This window comes from Callospermophilus lateralis, chromosome 1 (assembly GCF_048772815.1).
Source record: "Callospermophilus lateralis isolate mCalLat2 chromosome 1, mCalLat2.hap1, whole genome shotgun sequence".
NCBI lineage: Eukaryota > Metazoa > Chordata > Mammalia > Rodentia > Sciuridae > Callospermophilus > Callospermophilus lateralis.
The window spans coordinates 195,315,299-195,340,618 of NC_135305.1; the positions used below are offsets into that span (position 1 = coordinate 195,315,299).

The 25,320-nt window shown below is 32.8% G+C and overlaps 1 protein-coding gene across 2 annotated transcripts in view; it reads left to right on the top strand.

Moving 5' to 3' along the window:
* The window catches only part of Stt3b (STT3 oligosaccharyltransferase complex catalytic subunit B), a 92,697-nt gene that overhangs the window by 19,414 nt on the left and 47,963 nt on the right, over positions 1–25,320 (top strand). For both annotated transcript variants that reach the window (XM_076843134.1, XM_076843126.1), the window contains exons 2-3: positions 16,881–16,989; positions 20,080–20,367. In XM_076843134.1, the coding sequence (XP_076699249.1) occupies positions 16,881–16,989; positions 20,080–20,367 (397 nt within the window). The remainder of the gene's footprint in view (positions 1–16,880; positions 16,990–20,079; positions 20,368–25,320) is intronic.

The following is a 25,320-nucleotide window of genomic DNA, read 5'->3' on the forward strand; positions in this document are numbered from 1 at the left end:
AATATTTTTGTAAATACATGCCTACTCCATAACCTAGGAATGGAATTGGCCACAAAGTATTCACACACCCCCACCCCTAATGAAAACACATGTCCTTAAAAAGACCTTTACAAGAATATTCATTCATATTTTGTAAGAATGTATAGCCTCCTATTAATTATTATCTTAACTGGAAACAACTCAAAAACCCTTCAGTAAAACTATGGATTATAGTAATAGTAAAAGGGACTATTATAAAGGAATAAGCCTCAAAAACATGTTAAGTAAAAGAAGCCAGATTCACACATATAAAAAGTAGGATTTGGACTTCATTTACATGAAAAAAAACTGCAAACGAACAAAATAAATATATGAACAAATATTAATATGTGAAAAAAGTCAGTGTTTGAAAAAGGGAAGTGACTGGAAAGGAGTATGTGGAGACTTTCTGGGTTGATGTTTTCAGGTGATGAGAATGATGTTATGTATACAGTTGTTAACTCATTAAATCAATATGTAAGGTCTGTTTATTTTAATGCATGTAAATTATACTTTGGATTCTTTTAAATGAGAAAGTATGAGTGAGTCATGTGTCCTTAGTACCTCATGTGTTCTGTTCTTTGCTTGATTGTATTTGCTTGTTTGTTCCTGCTACAGGATTATCAGATATTGTCAGCTCTGTGAAGTTGGGTGCCAAGTTTGCCTTTGTTTCTTAGTTAGAAATGTGTACTTATATGCAGAATGCCCAGGCTTATTAGTTCTGAGGTTGAAAAGTATTTGAGAATATAATTTATTCATAGCTTGATATCTATATTTTATGGTTGCATTTTCAAGAAAAATATTTTCTTTATTACAGAATCTCATATTTGATGTTTTTCTTTATGGAGCTTCTTGATTTTTTTTTTTTTTTCTGAGAATTCACAAAAGACATGTAATTAAGTATTGGTAGAATAGTCCTGTTCCAACCATGATTAGAGATAGAATAAAGTTACATTTATAAACCAAAATTTAAAAACCAAAATTTTCTTAAATGTGATTTATTTCTTAAAACTAAATATTAATCCTAGTTCTTTTAAACTCACTTCCTGCCACCTATTCCTAATTTCTTGAGATATGTAAGAAATGGACCAGATTATTTTACCTTTTTGATAGAAAAGTCCTTAAATACCAGAGCAGTTTGAAAAAGAACTAGATGGCTATATAACCATCTAATTTGCCTAATTAGTATGATCCCTTGGTGGGCTTCCCCCCCTAATGGAGATAGTATTAATTTTTATATGATATAGCGGCTAGGTCAAAAACTTGAAAAATAAGTATAGTCAGGATTTTCTAGAAACTAAAAATTGTCTAACTATTGATGAAGGTAACTTGGCAGGTTTCTCAGTGCTGGTGAGTCTGATTTTTTTTCCTTTATAAATAGATGCCACTGTTTATGACTTATGTTGGGAAGTCTTTTAAAAAACAATTTTGAAATTCTGCAACACTTTTAGGCACACTTTTCTGGTAAGAAAATCCATATCTATCAGATTCTCAGAGATCCTCTTCCAGAAGGGTTAAACAGAGGCCTTTAACCTCTGTTTTCTATGAGATTTTTTTTTTTTTTTTTTTTTTTTTTTTTACATTGCCAGCTGCTGGTTTTGCCAACTTTTTAGAAACAACAAAACCTAAAGTTGACAAGACATTATTCCATATTGACATTTGCCTGTACTAAAAACACTGTCAAAGTATATTTGATAGGTTTGTTGTGTCCCCTTCTTTTCTTCATTGTTTTTACTCTTTCTGATCTTTTTGGCTGCAGAACTATAACATAATGACTAGTCTCTTTGCTTCTGTGTTCCAAACCATTCTAGTTAACAGCTGTAAAAATGAAGAAGAAATACTCCCTTTAGCGTATCTGATTTTTTAATGGAATCTTTAGTCATAATATACTTGTTTTCAATTGTAATAACAATTTTATGGGGAATATGAACTTCTTGGCAAGATGTTAAGGAATACCAGAATCTGAAACCGTGTGGCCACATGCATATCTTGTCACCTACCTGCTAACCTAATCTGCCTTAACTCTCCTATTTCTAATACTGTCATTATTCTTGGGGTGGTAGATACCCAATTTTAAAAACCCATGAAAGGGAAAAAATAATATGATTTTTGCAAAAAGTTACGATAAACTTCATATTTTAAGAAAATTCACAATGTAGACTCACTACATTTTGATACCTGTAGTCAGTTTTAGTTTAAGAACATATACCTTTAGCCAGGTGCAGTGGCACATGACTATAATCCAAGCGACTGAAAAGACTGAGGCAGGAAGATCAAGTTCAAAGGTAGCCTTAGCAACATAGTGAGCCCCTAAGCAATTTAGCCAGAAAAATGTTTCAAAAAAATAAAAAGGACTAGGGATATGACTCTGTGTAATGGCTCTTAGAATTTGAAATAACATTGGCTTATGGGCTTCAATTTTATATATATATATATATATATAAACTACGGTAAAACAAATGTTTTTTGTATTAATAATAATTTTAACATTCGAGTCATTTAAAAAATATCCATTGTATGATAACTGTGTGCCAGGTACAGAGTGTGGGATATAAACCGTCTTTGTTGTAATGGAGCTTATTTTACAAAAAGGGAAACAACAGAACAAAAGGATCAAGATAATGTTAGTAATAAGGCCATGAAAAAATAGAGTAATATGCTAGCTAATATCTGGTGTGTACTTAACGAGTATAGTTATGAGGCTACCACTATAGATTTGAAAGTAAAAGAAAGCCTTTTGAGATGATATTTGAGCTAAAACCAGAATTTTCAAGTTAGGCATGTGAAGATCTGGGTTAAGTGCATTCCTCCAAGTAGAAATAGTCTTAGTATTTTGAAGGAACGAAAATAATGTGCCTGTAGCCAGGATATACTTTGAAGTGGTTGTGTGGGATAGGGTTAAGTCAGTTACTAAGATTGGTAATTGTGAAAATTAAACCCTTATTGAAATGCTTTTTTCTTTTTTAGCTTTTTATTATTTATTTATTTATTTTGTGTGTGTGTGTGTGTGTGTGTGTGTGTGTGTGAGTGTGTATGTGTATGTTTTGTTCCTTTGGTTTTGAGATGGGATCTTATTATGTTGCTCAGATTTGTCTCCACTTCTGGACTCAAGCAATTCTCTTATCAGCCTCCCAAGTAACTAGGAGTAGCTGGTTTACAGACACATGGTAACATGCCTGGCTGCAAAGATTTTTTTTTTCCTTCTAAATAATGCAACAAAAATTTATATAGTCTACAGGAGATGTTTTCATTTCTGTATACAATACTAAGTGGTTTTGTGAATTATATAGAACTGATGAAAGACTTTAGAGACCAGACCATACAGGGACCCACATAGGACTGAAAAAAGGATGTGGAGTATTCTCTGAATGAAAATTTAATTAAGCCAATTGCACTTTTTTGTTTAATTTTAATTTTTTTGTTCAATTCTCAATTGAAACCAGGTTCTTCTCCTGCTAGGCAAGTGCTTTACCATTGGGCTATACCACCAGCTTCCAGGTACACACTGTTTATTATCCTTTACCTGAGTAATATATTTCTTTGGAAAAATGTTTACTGTACTAGACTGGGAATATTACATATTTTACACAACTCGTAACTGCACACTAGCACTAAATCACTTAGTAGAGTTGAGGAAAATTTTTGTTAGGTTGGATAATATACAAAATATTCTAGCAGAGCTTTAGCAAATACTTATGAAACTTACTCTATACCAGGCACTGTGCTTGTTGCTGGGGACTGGAAGATTGGTTTATTCATATTTGCCTAGAGCCTAATCATGTGAGTTTGGTTCCTTACTTTGCTCTTTGCATGACCTCAAACAAATGACTAAACCTCTCTGTGCTTTTGTTTCACATAATTCTTGAGAAGGATAATACCCATCTCAGTAAGTTGTCATGATGATTAAATGAGCTAATACAAATAAAGGTAGTTAAACAGTGCATAATGTATAATAAGCACTCATTGGATATTAAATGTTGATTTTTGTTTATATCAAATCTCAAGGAGATTCCAAGTCTCAAGGACTTTCTAATACGTGGCAGAGGCAAATTGAGAGGAACCAGTAAATTAATGCTATTTAGTATATATATATATGTATATATAATACTATATTATATTTTTAAATGGTTAGTGCGAAGTGCAAAATCCAATTAGGGCTATAAAGGTGGGAGTGCCTACTTCTATCTGAAAAGATAGTTAAGATTTAGGAGTAGGTGTCTTTTGAGTTAGGTTTTGAAAGGTAGGAGTGGGAGGATATAGAAGGAATACTTGCTTTTCAGTAGTAACAAAATGGCTTATCCAATGGTATACAAGTATGGAAAAGCATTAACAGTACATGTTTAGGGAAAACTCAGAAGTTGGGAATATATGGTGAGAAAAAAGTAGGAAGGGTCCACTTCAGGATAGAGCCAGAAAAGGGAGTTTTAAAAACATAAGCACTTTACCTTATAGATTTGGGGAGACAACTGAAGGATTAGAATAGCTAGCTAATAGTTCATTTTAGAGAGAAAATTCTGTTTTGTGTAGGATGTATTGGAAGTAAGAATAGAATACTGGAAGCCAGGGAGCCTGTAAAAAGACAAGATAGATAAAATAAAAGGCCTTAAATAGGGTGGAGAGAGTTTAAAAGATGATTTCATGGGACAACTGAATCTAAGATGTCTCCCAAAGAGCTGTGATAATGGTAACATTTTAACTAGAATAGAGAGCAGGGTTCATAGTGGAGGGCAAAATTTAAAATGAGTGCAGTTATAGATTACTGTTGAGCATGAGGTGCCTGTGGGCTGTTCAAATATATGGATTTAGAATCTAGAAAGGGAATTGTGTACTTGGGTACATGTATTAGTTAACGTTCAGGGAATGGGCACCAGAAGAGAGGAGAGGTTATAGTGAAAAGAAAATGAAAAAGACCAAGTCTTGATGTCAACATATGAGTATAATCCTGAAATATTTGTGAAGTACAATAAGATTATATTAGGACTATGCTATTTCTAAAGCATTCAATAGAACAGAGAAGTCAATATTAGAAAAAGGGCAGAAGTTAGTTTCAGGCATAGAAAATACAGTACACAAACATTGAGATGCTTGCCTTGGGTGAAGTGTGCCTCATTTGGAATTTTGGTGTTCAGGTGGTGTCCCTTAGGACAGAGCCAAGTTTTTATTTAGTTTAATCATAGATCTCTAATATATGTTAAAATATTAGAAACATAACATTTTTCTGCATTAGATTAATCAGATTTTTCTAATAAAGCTGATCATGTTGAAATAGGATTTCTTTAGGAAGGAATGTAAAACTCTGAAATTAGAAAAATAGAGCTTTTTCATGAAGCCAGTATCTTCTTAAAAGACAGGGCTTTTTCTTCTTGAGTTTTCATTGTATGGTTTTTGCTACTATGTATGAAGAAACAAAAACTCTTTTATGGAGGACCTAGAGTAATGCTGGAAGTGGAAGAGATTCAGAGAATGAATAGAAGTCATAAGGTGTTGAAGATGGTTTTTACTGGTCAAGCAGTACTTAATACTAAGATTTCCAGCCATGTTTATAATATGTTATCTATTATCAAAGAGTTGAAATCTGAAATGATAAAATAAGAAATGTGTTGGATTTTTTGTTTCTGAAGTAACTGAAGAAAGGGCATTAACTTCAAGGCTTATAAGTTATATCTCAACACATTTTTTACGTTTTTTTTTTTTTTTGGTTTATATGTATTTTAAACATATGCCAGGGGCTGGGGATGTGGCTCAAGCGGTAGCGCTCTCCCTGGCATGCATGGGGTGCTGGGTTTGATCTTCAGCACCACATAAAAATAAAATAAAGATGTTGTGTCCACCGAAAACTAAACAATAAATATTTTTTAAAAATGCCAGTGTTTTTCAAATATTTAACTTTTGAACTCTATTCAAATGAGAGTTTTATATAAAGAGCTCAATAGATACACAAATGTGGATTAAGTAAGATGGTACTTGCTTCCATTCAAAAGTGTTTATCTATTCTGGTATCCCACTCTTGTCAGAAAAGTAGTTCTAGAGGAGGTCTTTGGAATCCCTAAGGTACTGTGAACAGTCTGAAATCCACTTTTAAAGTTCATAGTACCTAGAAGGTAGTAGAAATAATTACATACCTTGATTGCTGCATTGCTTTTTATAAGAATGTGGATGATGAAATCAAAGTTTCCCAGTTTAGATCCCATCTTGGTCACTTCATTACTGTATGACTTTAGACAAGTATGATAATGTATTTGTGCCTTAGGCTAATCATCTAAATAGTATCCTACCTCAGGTTTGTGTATATGATGACAGAATGAAAAATGTTTTTATTCCACTGCCTAACAAATATTTACGAGTATTGATATTGACTGAAAGTAAGTAGTGTTCAAAACACATCTCATTACCACTGTCCCTCTTTTCAACTTTTCTTTTGCTTAATCACACCAATTCTCCTACTTCATGGTTTCTGCACTTGCATATTTGCCTAGCACAGCTCTTTGCCCTCTTTGGCTGCCTCCATCCTTACATATGTCTCATAGTTAGTGTAAGCTAGATGCCTAACAGAAACATGGTATGTATTACTTGCTCAAGGACTTTTTTTTAAAGAAATAAATGATTTTTACTTTGTAAAAAATGAAAACAAAACAATGCTAGATATCGGCTTAAGCCAGATGTTTTAAATGGTTAGGTATATCAAGATCTGGTAGAAGGAAAATACAGAGGTAGCTCTTTGTGCCTTTCCTTCCTTGTTTATAAAATAGCCCTCCTTGATAAGCAAGTTAGTACCTAGTGTTTGTTTACCTAGAGAAATAATATAGCATTTGTTGGAGAAGCCTTAAAACAACTCAAAATTCTGTTTAAACCATTATGTTTTTGAATACAATATTGTACCAGTCATTCTTTGTCACAACTCAAGAACCTGTAGAGGCACATGCCATTCTAATATTGTCAGACAAGACTTTCTGGGAGTCTTTGAAAGGTAGATTGTCAAATTGACACTGTCTTCTATCTATAGGAGACAGTCTGCACCCTCACTTGGAGTCCATGTATCTTTATTTTTAATTCAAGAGGTGGGGGGAGATCAAACACAAAAGAACTTTAGCTAACCTGGTTTCTTGACTCAAAGCAATTAGAACCCTGGGGTGATTCAAGGTTTTGCCTAGCCATAAGGGGACTGTGTTGACACATAGTGGTACTTGGTGTGGTATTCCACCCCTCCCCCCATCTTTCCTTTTGCCCTCCCTTTTCTCTTCTACCTTTCTTTTTGTTCTTTATCACTAGCATTATTGAGCAAAGTTGCTTTCCTCCCTTTTCTTAATTTTATTTTCCTTTCTGGTTCCGATTGATTTTTTTCTTTATGTCTTTCTTGGATTTGTGACTTGTGATCTTAACATGTATGGATATGGGATGTGTTTGCCTTTAATCACCCCTATATTTAGCCTGCTCTTTCATTGACAAAAGGTTTCCTTTTCTTTCTTTTTTTGATTATTTCCTACTCAATCTGTTTTGTAAAGCCTAACTTCTGTACTTCTGAGGTTACTTTTGTGTTCAAAGTATACTTATCTTAGACTATATAAGAATGTAATATCGAAGTGAAGAGTATCAACTATTAAAGTTGATAACAGTCATTTTAATGCCGGTGTTATGAAAAAGCAACATCTCTCACGCATCCCCTCAAAGAGCAAAGCAGAGTTGATTCATTTATGTGTATGCATTTGGTAGATCGTTTTAGAGAAATAATATTTGAGAAAAAAGACTGAACTGACCCTGATGATACTTAATTTTTACTTTTAGCACTTTCTTCAGCACATTTATTTGAGCTAAAAGTTTCATTTAGCTATAAATTAAGAGAAACTTTTATTTCTCAGATTTTTTAGTTCAGGTTCTACTATATGCCATATTATGTTGAAGATTACCTCAGTAGTAGAGTGCTTAGGCATGAGGCCCTGGGATTAAGAATCTGGGGTATATGCTTTAGGTTAATTTTCTGGCTGAGACATATTAAAGGGCATATTATAAATAGATATTTTGCTTCAGTACATTATGAAATTTCTTAGGTGGTTTTTTTTGAGTGTACATTCAGTATTTCAGTGTGATGAACTAATCTTAAGCCAGATGTTTTAAATGGTTAGATATCAAGATCCAGTAGAAGAAAAATACAGAGGTAGCTCTTTGTGCCTTTCCTTCCTTGTTTATAAAATAGCCCTTCTTGATAAGCAAGTTAGTACCTAGTGTTTGTTTACCTGGAGAAATAATATAGCATTTGTTGGATAAGCCTTAAACCAACTCAGAACTGTTTAAACCATGATGTTTTTGAATACAGTATTGTACCAGTCATTCTTTATCAGAACTCAAGAAGTATAACCGTTTTTTATATAAATGCAATTCTAGTATTTACTAATCTTTTCTTGCTATTTTAGTAGACAGGCACTTGGAATTTTCTTGGCTTTTGTAAAGTTTGTTGGGATGAAAAATAAACTAGAGGCTTTACAAGGATTTAGGGGGGGAAGTAGCTTTTAGCAAATTCCTTATTCTTTTGTTTCCTATAAGTAAAAGCAATTATAATACAGTGTATTATAATATCCAATAAAACAATACATTTTAGAAGACAGTACAGTTTATATATATTTAGCTTCTTTATAAAAGTGAGTCTTTAATAATTCTTTGCAATATGTGTATTTCTCTTCTCAAATTAATCACTTTTTAATTCTTTCATCCCAGGTTCTTACATGTTTACTTCTTTTTGAGAAGTAGTTTAATTATTTATATGCTACTTTCAGAAATGGAAAAACAGTTTATGTGAAACTTATTTTTTCTGTTTGAGTAAGTCATTCTTTCATACATTATTGGAATTGCAAGTTGGCTTTGCATATATAATAATTATCAACTTTTGTCATATACTTGATAATAAATTCTTTTATTATAGTTAAAATACTTAAAGTTGCTCTGAAAACATTAGCAAAAGGAAGGTTATGAATTCTATAAGTTTTATATATATATACATGTCTACTAGATATACACATGCACATATCCGGTTTTCTTGGAAAAGTTCAATTGTACAGGAAAGTAGAGCTAATGTTACAGCGATCCTTTATGTATATATCACCCAGCTCCAATGATTATAAATATATGGTCTTATGTATAACACCTTCCCCCAACTATTTAAATAATTTTTAAAAATACGTGACTTGAGGGCTAGGATTGTGGCTCAAGTGGTAGAGTGCTTGCCTAGCATGGGCAGGACTTGGGTTCCATCCTCATCACCACATAAAAATGAAGGCATTGTGTTGTGTTCATTTACACCTAAAAAATTAATATTAAAAAAATATATGTGACTTGGACATGCCAAAATGAAAAACTACTTTCGTGCACAGTTGCTTTAGTTTTTGAAGAAGGGAATAGAATACAAAAATTTAAGGTTTTGTTAATAAGTAAATGTGCCAAGAAGGGATCATACAGTAAACATTACTTGGGTGTGGTGATATATGCTTGTAATCCCAGCGATTTGGGAGCCTGAGGTAGAAGGATGGCAAATTCTAGGTCATCCTCAGCAACTTAGCAAGACTCTGTCTCAAAATAGAAAGGACTGGGGTAGCTCATTGGTAGAGCACTCAAGTGTGAGGCATTGTGTGTTCAATCCCCAGTACTGAAAAATAAACAAAATTAAATAAACATTAATTGAATCTTATGAGGGGAGTGCTGGGAACTGTGAGATACCTCCAGAGTACAAAAATCACTAAGAAGATATTCCACTATGAGGTGAACCTAGAATAGAGGTTCCCACATGATGTTTTTTTTTTTTTTTAATTAATTTTTATTGTAGGTAACACATGATGTTTTGAAAGCACAAATTAACGTGGACTTGCAGAAGCTGGGTAGAATAAAATATTAGAGAAAGCATCTTTATGAATAATTATAAGCTTCAGGTATGAGATGATTGCATGAAATGGGGAGAATAAAATACATGGTTTTGGCAGGTTTCTAGATAGGCAAAACAAAGATATGAGAAAAAGACTATGCTAAAATTGCTCAAAACAGGGTATGATTTAAAAATATATTCCATTTTTCGTTATTTTCTGTAGTAGAAAAGAGTAGTTGTATGTCTCTTATTTGTTTTGCGTGACTTTTTTTCTTTTCTTTTTTCTTTTTGGTGGTGCTGAGAATTGAACCCAGGGCCTTTTGCATGTTAGGCAAGCACTTTACCAACTGAGCTATATTTCTTATTTAGTTGTAGATGGACACAATATCTGTATTTTGTTTATTTATTTTATATGGTGCTGAGGATTGAATCCAGTGCCTTCCACATGCTAGGCAAGCGTTCTACCACTGAGCCACAACCCCAGTCTCTCATATTTTTTTTTTAAATTGGAATTTTAGTGCTACAACTGAGGCATCCTGGAAATTTGCATCATAAAATAAAAACTATTCTTTTTGTAGTGAGAACTGAATCTGTAACAGATTTGTGTTATGTTATAAATCTAGTTTTGGGTACTTCCAGTTTAATATTTATAAACATGATGAAGAATTATTATGTAGTCACTTGATCTTAAACCAGAATTTTTTATGAGATCCAAAGCAAACTTTCATATCATTTAGTTGAAGAATATTATTTAACCCCAAGGAAAACTTTAAAAAAAATTCTTTTATGCATATCAGTCAAGTTTTGTACAAATTTAAGTCTGAACTTAATTTCTGTTGTCTTTTGAGTTCATGAACATTTTATTTGAAAAAAGATACTACTTTAAAAAGTGTCCAGGAACTTACTCCATTTTGGAATTTGTTTATCTTTGTTAACTAAGTTTTACTTTGAACAAAATTGATATTTATTTGTATTTGTATTCTTGTTTAAATGCGTATATACACATAAATATACATACACACATGTATATATACATACATATATTTGTGATTGAAAAAATTGGCAGTTATAAGGGATGTCAAGGATAGAATGATGGGGGGTGAAATACTACTTCTTGTAAGTAGAACATTAAAAACTTGAAGTTTGTGAAATAGTCTAGATATCTCTGTTTTTAAGATACATGGATATTTATTTTCAAATTTTAAATTTTAAAGAATCTGGTGATAAATTACTAGAATTAGTAAACATGCAAGTTGTCTGGTTACACAGTCAATGTAAAAGTATCAACAGATGCCTGTCAACATGTCAAATTAAAAAAAAAATCATGCTAGCATTAAGGTGTGATTAATTCTAAGCAAACATGTTCAAGACCTCTAACATGAAATTATACACTTTCTGGAGAGACATAAAGAAGACCTAAAAAGAGAGAGAATCTGACTTAAATCAGTAAAGGAGATAATCTTACAGATTCATGGATTGGATGTATCTACATTATAAAGGTGTTAACTTTCCTTAATTGATTTGTGGAGTAAGTGAAATATCAGTTTAAAATCCTGCCAAATTTTTGGGTAGAATTTATTTTAAACTTTCTGTGGATATTCAAAGAGACAAAACAAAAAGCACCAAATAAAAATGTTCTACCATATGTCAAGATTTAATTTAAAATTGTAGTAATAAAGATAGCATAATATTGTTGCAAGGACAGAGGTAAATAACATTTGGATGGAATATAGAATACAGAAGCTGATTCAGACATTAGTAAACCCTAAATATATGATAGAGGTGGGACTATAGAAAGATGGAGAAAATAGTTATTTCAATAAATGATGTAGCAAATATCAGGAGGAAAACAATTAAAACTGAATCCCTATTTGCACTACGTATAATAATCAATTTCAAGTATATTAAAAACTGAAGAAGAAAAGCTTAGACTATAAATTGTCCAATGGAGAAAGAAATTGGATATCCTGATGATCTTGGGGTTACAAAGGATTTTTCCCCCAAGAAAAATACTAGCTCTGACGTAAAAAGTGATAAATTTAGGCTTATGTCAAGAATTTCTGTTCCTTAAGTACCATTAAAAATGAGGAAAAAAAAAAAAAGAAGTCCTAGAATGAGGGAAGTTTACAACTCTTAAAACTTGACAAAACAGCCTTGGTGGTGCATGTCTGTAATACCAGCTATTATGGAGGCTGAGGCAGGATGACTGCAAGTTTGAGGCCAGACTGCAACTTAGACCCTGTCTCAAAATAGAGAGGACTAGGTTGTAGTGGTAGAGGTTCCCTGGGTTCAATCCCCAGTACCACAAACAAATAAACCTGACAAAAGAATAGTACTCACAATATATGAAAAATATTCAAATCAACCAAAAAAAGTGCAAAGTACTTAAAAAAAATTTTTTTTGTAGTTGTAGGTGGATAGAATGCCTTTATTTATTTTTTATGTGGTGCTGAGGATCAAACCCAGTGCCTCACACATGCTAGCAGGCGCTCTGCCACTGAACTACAGCCCTATTCTGCAAAATGCTGATCACACTCCTCCCCACCCCAGGATGCATTATGGAAATGCAAATCAAAACTACAATGAAATATCAACATAGTCACTATTGGCAAAATTAAGAAACTTGATAATCCTAAATGTTGATGAGAGATTACTAAACAAGAATCTTGGATGAGTATTTATTTATGTATCACCACAGGCAGGTAGTTAACTGTTGACCAGGGCAACTGATTAGTTGAGTGTTGTGTATAGGATGGGGCATGAGTTTAGGGTACTGAGTTGTAGGTTCAAAAAGAAAATAGGGGACTGGGGTTGTGGCTCAGTAGTAGAGCGCTCGCCTCCCACCTCCCAGGTGGAGACCCTGGGTTAGATCCTCAGCACAAATAAAAATAAATAATCAAAATAAAGACATTGTGTCCATGTAGAACTTAAAAAAGGGTGGGGGGATCACTACTAGCTGAAAAAGCTAAGTGAAATAAGAGTGTATTGCCCTTTATAGTCTTGTCATTTCATTTTCAGGATATAAGATGGGAAAGTCGTAGGCTTCTGAAAAGAACATTTATAGAAGTGGGTAGAAAACTGGGCCAGAAAATAATACAGAAGGAATAATGACAATTCAAGTAGGAAGAAGTTATCTGAAAATTAAATAGCATGGTTATGTAGGGATCTGTAAGGGAGTTGTGGGAGCCTGAAAAAAAAAAAAATGGGTGCCAGGAATGACTTGATCATAAGGATAAACTAGGACTAAACACAAACTACTTTCATTTCTAATTTGCTTTTTGGTGTCCTAGCTAGGTTTTCAATAGAATCATAATGGGTTAGTTAACTTTTTAATTCTAGACTTGGATCTCAGGAAATGTATAGTTAAATTGGTTCTTTAACTTTGGGAGCTATTTAATGTTAGCATCTGAAGAAGTGATTGGATCTCATCTTCATTTAAAAGCATTATGGAATCAGTTATTCATTCAGCAATTATTAAGAGGGTTGAACTATGTACTATGCTGGTGTTGGGAGACTCCATGGTACCTCCTCCATAGAGGTATTGAAAACAAATGTGAAGTTGGTATTCGTGGCAAGCAGTAGGAAGAAAAGAAAAATACACTGAACCTTTTCTGATAGGTACAGGTTCTTTTAGAAATGTGCTGGAGTGTAAAGGATGAGTTAACCAGACTGAAAGGGTGGCAATAGTGATGCAGGCACAGAGGATTCAGTCTAAAGATTCTGTGAAAGGAGGGGATGAGGTGATTCTGGAGGACTGAAAGATGGGTGTATGGAAAGTAGGGTAGTAGAATGGTATGAGATAAGACTGTATCTTATCTATGTATGAGCTAGAGAATGTATAGTTTCAACCATTGTGTTAAGAAGTGGAGGTTTTTTTCTCTTTAATGCTGAGAGCTAGGTAGACTTTGTATATGTAGTTCAAATTGAGAGTCAGATTATGCTCACTTTTGCATTTTGAAAGGAACTTCCTTCTGTGGCATGGTACACAGATTGGGGAATTAGAAAATTGACAGAATAGATGAAAGGTGACCAGGTAGAAACTATTTCAGTAGTTTCATTAAAAGACAATAGCTTGGGGCTGGGGATGTGGCTCAAGTGGTAGCGCGATTGCCTGGCATGCATGCGGCCCGGGTTCGATCCTCAGCACCACATACAAAACAAAGATGTTGTATCCGCCGATAACTAAAAAATAAATATTAAAAAATTCTCTCCTCTCTCCTCTCTTTCTTTAAAAAAAAAAAAAAAGGAAAAAAGACAGTAGCTTGGATTGGAGTCCTAGTAACAGAGTAGAAAAATAGTGGACAGATTTACAAAGTATCTAGAAAGTAAAGTGACAACCTTGTTAGGATTTGTGTATAGGATGTAAAAGAGAAGGAATTCTGAAGGATGACTCCTAAATTTATTTTTTAAGTTAGGCAATAGAGAACATAATGTAGACATAGTGTGTGTATTTGTATTGAAGGTGTATGAGAAGCGTCTGATGGTGACATTAGTTGGATGTTGAGTTTGAGATGCCTTTGTGACATTCAAGGGGGAAAAAAAGCACATATGCAGTTAGATAATGCTAGTTTGGACATGAGAAGAAAGGTCTAGGTGGGGAAATGTTAAGTCAGGAGCTGAAGGCCTGGGTGTGACTGTCTCTTGGGCAGAGATTTTAGAATGTACAGAAAGCAGAAAAGGGCACTGGAGAGGTGGTGGGCAAAAAAATCAGGAGACTACTATAGTCATAAAAGTCAAAGGAAGAGAGTAATTTGGTAAAGAGGAAGAATTATGTAAAGTCGAAAATGAAAAATACTCCTAGAAAATTTTGATGAAGTTGGGATCACATAGTTGTTAATCACATGTTGGGGTAAGTTTATTAAAATGAATAATTAGGTTGAAAATTTAAAACCTCAATTCTTGCCATTATCCTATAATTAAAATATTTTCACAAGTTTTGGAGGTATTACTTACTCTGTATGTACTTATTATCCTGTGGTGATTCTCTTCCTTCTGTAGTTATTGTTTTAGGAGCTCATCCGGGCTCTTCAGAGATGTTTAGGGGGTTTGTTTGTACTGTTATTTAGGTGTTGGAGTCTGTTTTTGATGATAGTTTTGTGGCTTAAGGATTCCTTATAAATTTAGACTGTACTCTTACACATATTACAAAGGTTAGGTCTGCTTTTTTTGTGGATCTTTTTTTCCTTCAGAAAAATGTCACGTCTGTGGTGGTGGATAAATCATTTTCCATCTTCTTTTGCTGTATAGACTTTCCATGGCCCTGTCTTTATAAGCAAAATAAATTCTTTATTCAGAAACAAAGTAGTTTGGATTTCCCATTCTAAGTTTAGCTTAGGTAAATACTTTTTTAGGTGGGAGGGTAACAATCCTAGTATTGTTTTAGTCATTCATGATACTGACAAAAAATAATATTGTTTTATTTAAAATTCTGATTTTAAAAATTCTCTCCGAAATTTTGAATATATTACGGCACTGTCTTATAGCATCTAGTAGTTCTGCTGAGAAAAATATAGTATTAATCTGATGTTGTTATTCCTTTATAGAAAATCACCTTTTCTATGAAGAAATGATTTTAAAGTACTTCATCCTTAGCATTTGAAATTATTGGGTTGTGTGATCTCTGTTATGATCCATTCTTTTTAAAAATATTTATTTTTTAGTTGGACACAATATTTTTATTTGATTGATCAAAACCAGGGTCTCACACATGCTAGGTGAGTGCTCTACTGCTGAGCCACAACCCCAGCCCTATAATTCATTCTTTACTTTTGTCCAATAGACTGTTTAACCTAGCTTTGATTTTGTTTATCTCAACAACTTTGCCATTCACAATTTTAAGTGGATCTCTTATCATAAATCTGTTTCATTAATTCTAATAACAGTACCTTCCAAATACTTCAAATTGTTCACTATGTTATTTGTTGTTCACTCATCTTAGCTACCTTATGATGTGGGTGATATTGTTATCTCTGTTTTACAGATGAAGAAGGTAAGGCACAGAGAGCATAAGTAACTGGTTCAGTAGAGTCACAGCAAGATAAGCTAAGGTTCAAAATTAGGCAGTACCTGGACTTCTGACATCTAGGTTATACTTGTATCTCAGTCTACTGTCAAGGTTTTCTTCTTTCTAATTCCCAAGATGATATTCTCTTTGCTAATTTTGTTCGTTACCTCTCATGGTGCTTATTTTCTCAAATGTTTGATTTTTAGGGTGTGCTCTTATTAGTATTTCATAAGTCTGTCTAAAAGTGCGACAAAATTGGCATGTAGTGATTGTTGTGGAGTTATGTTTTGCTGTTGGGAAAAATGTGCCAAACTGATTGGGGGCATGAGGATTTTCTGTGTATCTTGTGTGTCTAGCATTGTCCTACCTCTTACCTTATTTGACTACAAGTAATTTCTTTTTAAGGCCATACATATTCATGTTTTACAGTGTTATTTATTCTTATTTGTTTAGTACTAGTAATGTTTTTCTTTTTGTAGTTTTTAGTGGTAAAGATATTTGGCAATTATGTTATGCTGCTTATTTCATTTTTAAAATATTATGTTTTTAATTTAACTTTATTTTATTTATATGTGGTGCTGAGAATTAAACCCAGTGTCTCATACATGCTAGGCAGCTCTCTAAGCCCTGTTTATTTTATTTTGATGCTATCTTTTGTCAAAGGTTTTAATTTTTTGAGAATCGTGGACTGACTTGTTCCTATAATGAATCCTATTGACTTACCACTTTTTTCACTCAAATTGTAACCCTCTGTCCTGGGTCAAGGAGTGACCACATATTAACTTGAGCCTTACTAGTTCTGTAGGCATAGTTTCTTGGGGCGGTGTGTGTGGGGGGGTGCTTTTAGTAATATTAGAGATATAAGTGTATTTCTTTACTTCTCAGGTAATTTATCTATTTGAGTTGGAGAAAAATACTATAAAAATATATATGTATAGCCACAAAATTTAACAAAGAGCTATTTATTTCTGTTAATTGGTTTTATAACATTTTTTTTCTCTTTTCTCTCAGGTTTAACTATAGATCAACACATCATCTTGCATCTCATGGGTTCTATGAATTTTTAAATTGGTTTGATGAAAGAGCATGGTATCCACTAGGAAGAATAGTAGGTGGTACTGTAAGTATATTAGTAGTTGTTTTTATTAATTGTAAAATTTTATGGTTACTTATGTAAATTGTTAATTGCTAAAGGGAAAGAGTTTCTTGAAAACTTTGTATAATTTACAACATTTTCTGTGGCTAATTACCCAGTATTTTCATAGATTCTTTTCTTGATAAATTTTCTACCAACCTGTTTTTGTTTTGGGGTTAGTTCACAGTGGCCACTATTTCCAAATGGTAGAGGCTAGATAGGGATCTACTGTCACAGTGTATCTCAAGTTCAGATTGTTTAATTCTATTCCGTAGCAACTTGGTTAATATAATTTAAGAATTTGGGGTATAAGAATTTTAAAGAGAAGGTGAAAGACAAGGCAGCTATTGAGGAAATCTTTGATTTTTTTTTTTTCCCTTGATCAGTTTCACCAAAGGTTTGTCAGTTTCATTAAGTTTTCTTCTTAATCCAGAGAAACTTTGGCACTGTTGATTATCTGTTATATGTTTATTTTCTGTTAACTTCAATTTTTCTTCCATTTCCTTAAGTTTATTTTAATGTTCTTTTCCTGGTTTTTTGAGATGATCTCCTAAGTAATTTTCAAATTTTCTTTGTGTGAAAAGCTATACTTTCACACTAATTACTATACTATGCTGTTCTTCCATAAGTTTTGTTGTTTATTATTTTCATTATCATTCTGTTATTTTTTTTTAACTCATGGGTTACTTCAAATTGTATTTAACTTCTAAACATAAGAAGATTTCACAGTTATCTTTCTTGATATTTCAAATGTTTTGCTGTTATACAACAAATTGTGTACAATTTGAACCCTTTAAATTGAGAAATTGTTTTGTGGCCTAGGATATATTCACACTTTGCATATGTCCTCTCTATTTAGAAACAACATATTTTCCATTATAGTAAGGTGTTCTAATTTGGAGCATCTTATCCTGATGTAAATAGAGATGAAGACACACTAAAGTAATTGTGATAGTCTCCATTGTGAATTAGAGAGGTGTTAAATGGTAGTGGCGATGGTCAGTGTCTATTACCTGTAGTTCTTATGGTGCCAATCTTATAGCCTAATTGATGGCTATAATTTGTTTCCTTCAATTTTATAACTTTTTATCTTGAATTCATCTTCACTGGAGGCCTGTTGTACTTGTCCTTAAGAGTCCTGGGATTTAGGGCCAACCCTGTAATAATCTTTGTCTTCAGATCATAAGGGGTTTCATCACTGGTTTTAGAACATTTTTAGAGGTTATTTCTCAACTTAAGATTTCTTAAACCTAATGTTATAATAAATTTGGAACCTGCATTCACACGTTTCAGTGAGTTTTTTATTTCTCCTTTAGGACTTAGTTTCTGCTCAAAGCTGTGGAAGAAAGGCAAAGTTCCTTACTGCTTCACTTGTTGGATGAGTAGAATTTGTCTAGTTTAGTTTCATGAACAGGACCTGACTTTGTGCTGAGAATAAGGTCTCTCTGATCCTTCTGTTGGGTGAAAATCCTCTGACCCTAGTTCCTGAGGTCTCTATCAAGTCTGGGTTGTTGGTCCCCCCCACCGCTTCTTTTCCTTCCTTTTATGGACTACCATAACATTAGTACCTACTTTGAATTTCATCTATATTTTTGATCTCTGGAAAATTGCCTTGTTTTTTAATTGAATGTGGCTTTTTTTTGTTTTTTTTGTTTCTGGGATTTTATTTTATTTTTTTTTGGGTCCTTCCATGTAGTACTTTTATGTATTTTAGTCTGTTAGTTGTTGCTCAGTTGGCCATGTTATATGGACATATTGAATTATCTTAAGAAGTGTTTTCAAATTCATTTTCATTTTCTTACATGATTGCTGACAAAATCATATAGTGGGACCTAGTGTTGAATGTGAAATGAAAGAAAATTTCTGTTTTGTAAGAATGATGATAAATTACTATATTTTTTCTTCCTTCCTTGAGTCCCTTTCTTCTTCCATGCATTAGTTAGGTATTGAGGATCCACTTTGTCCCAGTTATTATTCTTACAACTGTAGGGAAAATTCTTGCCATTCTGGAACTTATATTATTGTGAGAGTGGGCACTTAATAGTTGATAAATAGTATGTCAAATGATGACAAGTGTTACAGAGAAAAAGCAAGGGAGTGAGTTGAAGACTATAGGGCAGGGGAATTTGCAATTTCAAATAGTATAGTCAAAATATGGAATTTATAATTTTATCTTTGTAGTTTTGATATGGAAAGAAAAGGAGTCTTGGGAGTTAGCTAGGGATGCAGATGTAAATGCACATTTTAATCACCAAGGAAAAGCTAAAAATAAAATTTACCATTGTTTGAATCTTCTTTTGGATAAACATGATTTTAACTGTTAACTGGCCATTTCTTATATATTATTTCCCTTCCATTCCTAAATACTTTGACATAAAATCTTCAACCTTTCAGAAGTCTCATAATGTTATCTTTGAATTCACCAACTGGTCCTTCTTTTCTTAGCTAGAATTGTTTGCTTTCCAAATCTTAAACTTAAAAGGAAGGCAGAGTTATTTATAAATGCTAACTAAACATATCTAAACATATTTTACATACAACTTTGTTTTGTCTCCCTTTTCTCCTTTTCTTATATGCATACAGTATGAACAAAGTTGAAGTGTGTTAAAAATCCCAATCTTTAGGATAGGTTAAATTGAAACACTATTTTAGGAGTGAGAGAAAAAATAAGTGGAATCATTTAAAAAAAAAGTTTACCTGTAGTTTAGCTTTGTTAAAATTTTTTAATTTTAATCATTGTTTCATATTCTTTTTTAAAAAAAATATTTTTTTTAGTTGTAATTGACACAATACCTTTATTTAATTTATTTATTTATATATGGTGCTGAGGATTGAACCCTGGGCCTCGCACATGCTCTTGTGCTGAGCCACAACCCCAGTCCTATTCCATATTCTTTTTTATCTAATCAGAAAAGATTTTATTTTGTACTATGTAAAAATGGCAATCTTTTTTGACACTTATTCTCAAATTTACTGTAAACAATTTGTAATATTATAAAGAAGAGAATGAATGTTAACATTTTTATACACCTCATTTTATATGTAATTACATTTTCCATTCTTTTTTCTTCCTAGGTTTATCCAGGGTTGATGATAACAGCTGGCCTTATCCATTGGATTTTAAATACATTGAACATAACAGTTCACATAAGAGATGTATGTGTATTCCTTGCACCAACTTTTAGCGGCCTTACATCTATATCTACTTTCCTGCTTACCAGAGAACTTTGGAACCAAGGAGCAGGACTTTTAGCTGCTTGTTTTATTGCTATTGTACCAGGTTACATATCTCGGTCTGTAGCTGGATCCTTTGATAATGAAGGCATTGCTATTTTTGCACTTCAGTTCACATACTACTTATGGGTAAGTAACAAACACTTAATGATTTGCTACCATTAATGCCCATGACCTTTTTGCTGAAATGCCTGAGATTGTACACTTTTGTGTTTTACTACTTGTAGTTCCATACAAAATCTTTATTATTATTCTTAGTAAATTTAATAATAGGTAACAACTTAAAATATGTCAGGCACTATTTTTTCTACATTATTAGATAAATGTGTGTGATTGTGTGTGTGTGTGTGTGTGTGTGTGTGTGTGTGTGTATATACATTTTTGAATATATCACAATAATCCTGATATTAATTTAGAGGTGATAATAACAGTTATTTTTTCTTTATAAGTCATACCTCCAAAACAGGGGCTATCACAAAACAACATGTGATGTTTGTGTTTGTTTGGAGGGAGAGAGAGGTCAGAAATAGAAAAAAGAAAGAAAATAGTTTGGCTTAAAATTTTTAAATTCTGTTTTAGAAACTCGCAGTGTTTATTTTGCTATTGACAAATTATTTAAATTTGGTTAATTTTTTCTGCATATAGTATGATGCTGCTTCTTATTGGGTTCAACTCGGGAGCTTGAATTTATGTATTATTTTAGCTTTAACTTATGCGTTCTACTTTTTCAGTGATAGACATTGCCCAAAAGCTTTGTGTCAGTACTTTTTTAATTAAGGATGTTTTAACGAAATGAAGGGATGGCAGCGTGTTTTGTTTTTTCCCTCTGTAAAAATTATTTAATGTTACTTAAAATCAGTTGGCTAGTAGATATTTGTGCTCTGGCCTGAAATTCCAGAAGAGAATGTTGCAGTATGATTAATAGAGACGGTGTCTTGATCTTATGTTTTAAAAGAGAAAAAAGAAAAGCACCCATGGAGATAAAAATGATAGCAAGCAGTAGGATGTTGCCAGTGCTGCTGTATTCATCAAAAAATGTTTTTAAAAACTCTTCTCATTTATTATGAGCAGCTGAGAAAAAAATTTTAAATTTAAATTTGAAATCTGTTTAATACCATTTAATAAGCATAATTTTTAATTATAAAAATAATACATATAAGCTGGACGCAATGGCACATGGGTCTTGGGAAGCAGAGTTAGGAGAACCTCAAGTTCAAAGCAAGACTCAGCAACTGCGAGGCACTAAGCAAAAGTCAGTGAGACACCATGTCTGTAAGTAAACTACAAAATAGGGCTAGGGATGTGGCTCAGTGGTCAAGTGTCCCTGAGTTCAATCCCTGGTACCAAAAATAATAATACATTTTCTACCTGGTATTTACATAAAAGATTTATCATGCCCGTAAGTTGCAGTAGAATAGGCATGATAAATCTTTTATGTAAATTTTAAAGAATACAAACTATCCTATCTTTGTTTATACCTGTTTATAATGAAAGTACAAAATATGGTATATGTTCTTCATATACCCTACTCTGATTATAGTGTTTTTTTCCTGAATCTGCTTGGGTGATCGAGAAAGCAGAATTAAAGGAGCTTTAACTTATTGTAGTTAAAACTTTTTTTTTTTTTTTTTAAACAGATAATCTGAAGCAAACAGTATTTTAATTTGAAAGTCTGGGTAGCTAGGCTGATATATTCTGTAATGAATTAGGGGGAAAAAAATGTCCTGTTTGTGCAAAATTTTAAACAATAGAAAAAAAAGAAAAACCCAAGGTAACTATCATTTACATTTGGGCACATTTTTTAAAAAGTTATGCTCTTTAGAAATACAAAAATGGCATGTATGCTTATTTTCTTTTAATGTATGTCTCTGAACCATTAAAAATTATGTCCTAAACTATTTTCCATATTTTTTTAAATTTTCAAAATTGAGATGAAATTCATATAATATGCTGAGCACTGTCACTGAGCTGTGACTGAGGTAGCAGGATACAAATCCAAAACCAGCCTTAGCAATTTAACAAGGCTCTGAGCAACTTAATAATATCCTGTCTCAAAATAAAATCTTTTTCCTTGAAATAAAAACATATTCTTGAAACTAGCCAGAGCAAGTAGGTAAAAGAAATTGAAAGGATATGAATAAGAAAAGAAAAGCTCAAACTATGTTTGCTGATAACATGATATTCTATACTTAGAAAATGCAGAAATCTCTACCAGAAAATTTCTAGAACTCATAAATGAATTCAGCAAAGTAGCAAGATACAAAATTAACATTGAGAAATCAACTGTGTTCCTGTACTCCAGTGACTAATCAGCTGAAAGAGAAATTAGAAAAACCATTTCATTCACAATAGACTAAAAAAAAAAAATTGGGAATCAATAAGAGGTGAAGGATCTCTACAAGGGAAACTAGAAAACACTAAAGAAAAAAATTGAGGAAGAACTTTAGAAGATGGAAAGATCTCCCATGTTCTTGGATAGGTAGAATTAATATTGTCAGAATGGCCATACTACCCAAAGTGCTATACAGATTTAATGCAATTCCTATCAAAATTCCAATTATGTTCTTCATAGAAATAGAAAAAGTAATCATGAAATTCATTTGGAAAAATAAAAAGTCCAGAATAGCCAAAGTAGTTTTATAGCGAGAAATGCAAAGCAGGAGGCATCACAATACCATATTTTAAGTTATACTACAAGAGTTGTAGTAACAGAAACAGCATGTTATTGACACCAAAACAGGCAAGAAGACCAATGGAATAAAGTAGAAGACACACAGGCAAACCCACATAAATACAGTTACCTCATACTAGACAAAGGTATCAAAAAACACACATCGGAGAAGAGATACCCTCTTTAACATGAAAGAAACTTAACTCCCATCTCTCACTCTGCACAAAACTCAAAGTTGATCAAAGACATAGGAATTAGACCAGAAATCCTGCACATACTAGAAGAAAAGGTAGGCTCAACACTTCAACATATTGGCTCAAGAACTGACTTTCTTAACAAGATTCCTAAAATGCAAGACGTAAAATTTTAAAAAATCAATAAATGGGAGGGCATCAAACTAAAAAGCTGCTTCACAGCAAAGAAAACAATCAAGTGTGAAGAGAGAGCCAACAGAATGGGAGAAAATCTTTGCTACTTACTCCTCAGATAGTACATTAATACCCAATAAACAAAGAATTCAAAATTAAAAAATAAGTAAAACCAATCAGTAAATGGGCAAAGGAAAGGAATAAAACAGACACTTCTCAAAAGAAGAAATACAAATGGTTAAAAATATATGAAAAAATGTTCAACATCTCTAGCAATTAGAGAAATGCAAATTAAAACTATACCTATATTACACAACTCCAGTCAGAATGGCAGTTATCAAGAATACAAGTAACAATAAACATTGACAAGGATGGGGAAAAAGTTACACCCATACATTGCCTTGGGACTCCAAATTGGTGGAACCACTCTGGAAAGCAGTAGGGAGATTCCTTAGGAAAACCTGGAATGGAATCATTTGACCTAGTTATCCCACTCATTGGCATATATACCCAAAGGACTTAAAATCATCATACTATAGTGATGCAACCACATCATTGTTTATAGCAGCACAGTTCACAATAGCTAAGCTATGGAACCAACCTAGGTGCCCTTCAACAGATAAATGGATAAAGAAAATGTGGTATATATACACAATGGAGTATTACAGAGCCATTACAAAGAATGACTTTATGATATTTGCCAGTAAATGGATGGATTTGGAGACTATCTGCTAAGTGAAATAAGGCAGTCCCCCAAAACCATAGTTTGAATATTTTTGCTGATATGTGAAAGCTAATCCACAATAAGAGGGGTTAGGGGAGAATAGAAGTTCAGTAGCTTAGAGAAAGGGGAATGAAGGGAAGGGAGGAGGGATAGGAAACAGACAGTGGAATGAATTTGACATCATTTTCTTGTATATGTAGATTAAGAGTTTGAGGTTCATTGGATTTGGAAATCCGGTCACTAAAACATCATGTGATGAAAAATGCTAACCTTTCTTCACTGAATTACCCACCTTGATAGCTTCATGAGACTATCAATTGGCTATACCTCTGGATCTATTTTCTGTTCTGTTGATCTGTATGTATGTATCCTTACTACAGTATACCATGTTGTATTGATTGGTTTATAGAAGCTTCTGGAATCGGATTGCATAAATAATGCAACTTTGTTCTTTTTCATAATGATTTTGATCCTAATTGCTTCATGTAAATTTTAGAATCACATTATTAACTTCTAATAAAAGCTTTCTGGATATGATTTTGGAGGGCATTGATTCTGTAGATCAGTTTGGGGAGAATTGTTTTGTTGGTATTCTAATCCATCCATAAATGGGGTATTTTATTCTATTAGCTCTTATTTAATTTATTTTAGTTTTTGTTTTAATTTTTCTAGCTCATTAGATTAGTAATTGAGATCTCTTCTAATAACACCTAGAGCTGTGAATTTCCCTCTGTACCTCACAGGTTTTTTAAATAGCAAAATAATTTGTGTATCATAAAGTTTACTTTTTAAACTAAACGTACAGTTCAGTGGCTTTTAGTGTATTTACCTTGCATATATTTGCATCACTGTTACCAATATTATAGAACATTTTTATCACAGCAAAAGGAACACCAGTTTACTATTGTTCACTTCTCATCGCTGCATCCCCTCACCCACTAAGAACAAATAATTTACGTTTTGCCTGTATGAATTTGCCTGTCCTGGAATTCTATGCACATGGAATCATAATATGTAGCATTTTATATCTGGCTTCTTTCACCTAATGGGATTTTCAAGTTTGATTTATTTTGTATCATACATCAATACTTCATTTCTCTTTATGGGTTACAATATTTCATTGTGTGAATTATTGCACTGTGTATTTTTCATTTGAGAAAAATTCGGATTATTTTTTCCTACTGGTTATAACAAACAATGCTGCTATGAACTTTTATGAACACATTTTGGACAAATGCAGATATTTGTGTACAAGTTTCTGTGTGGAAATTTTATAAATTTTGCTATGCAGTGTTTTCATGGTTTCTTTTTCATTAGTA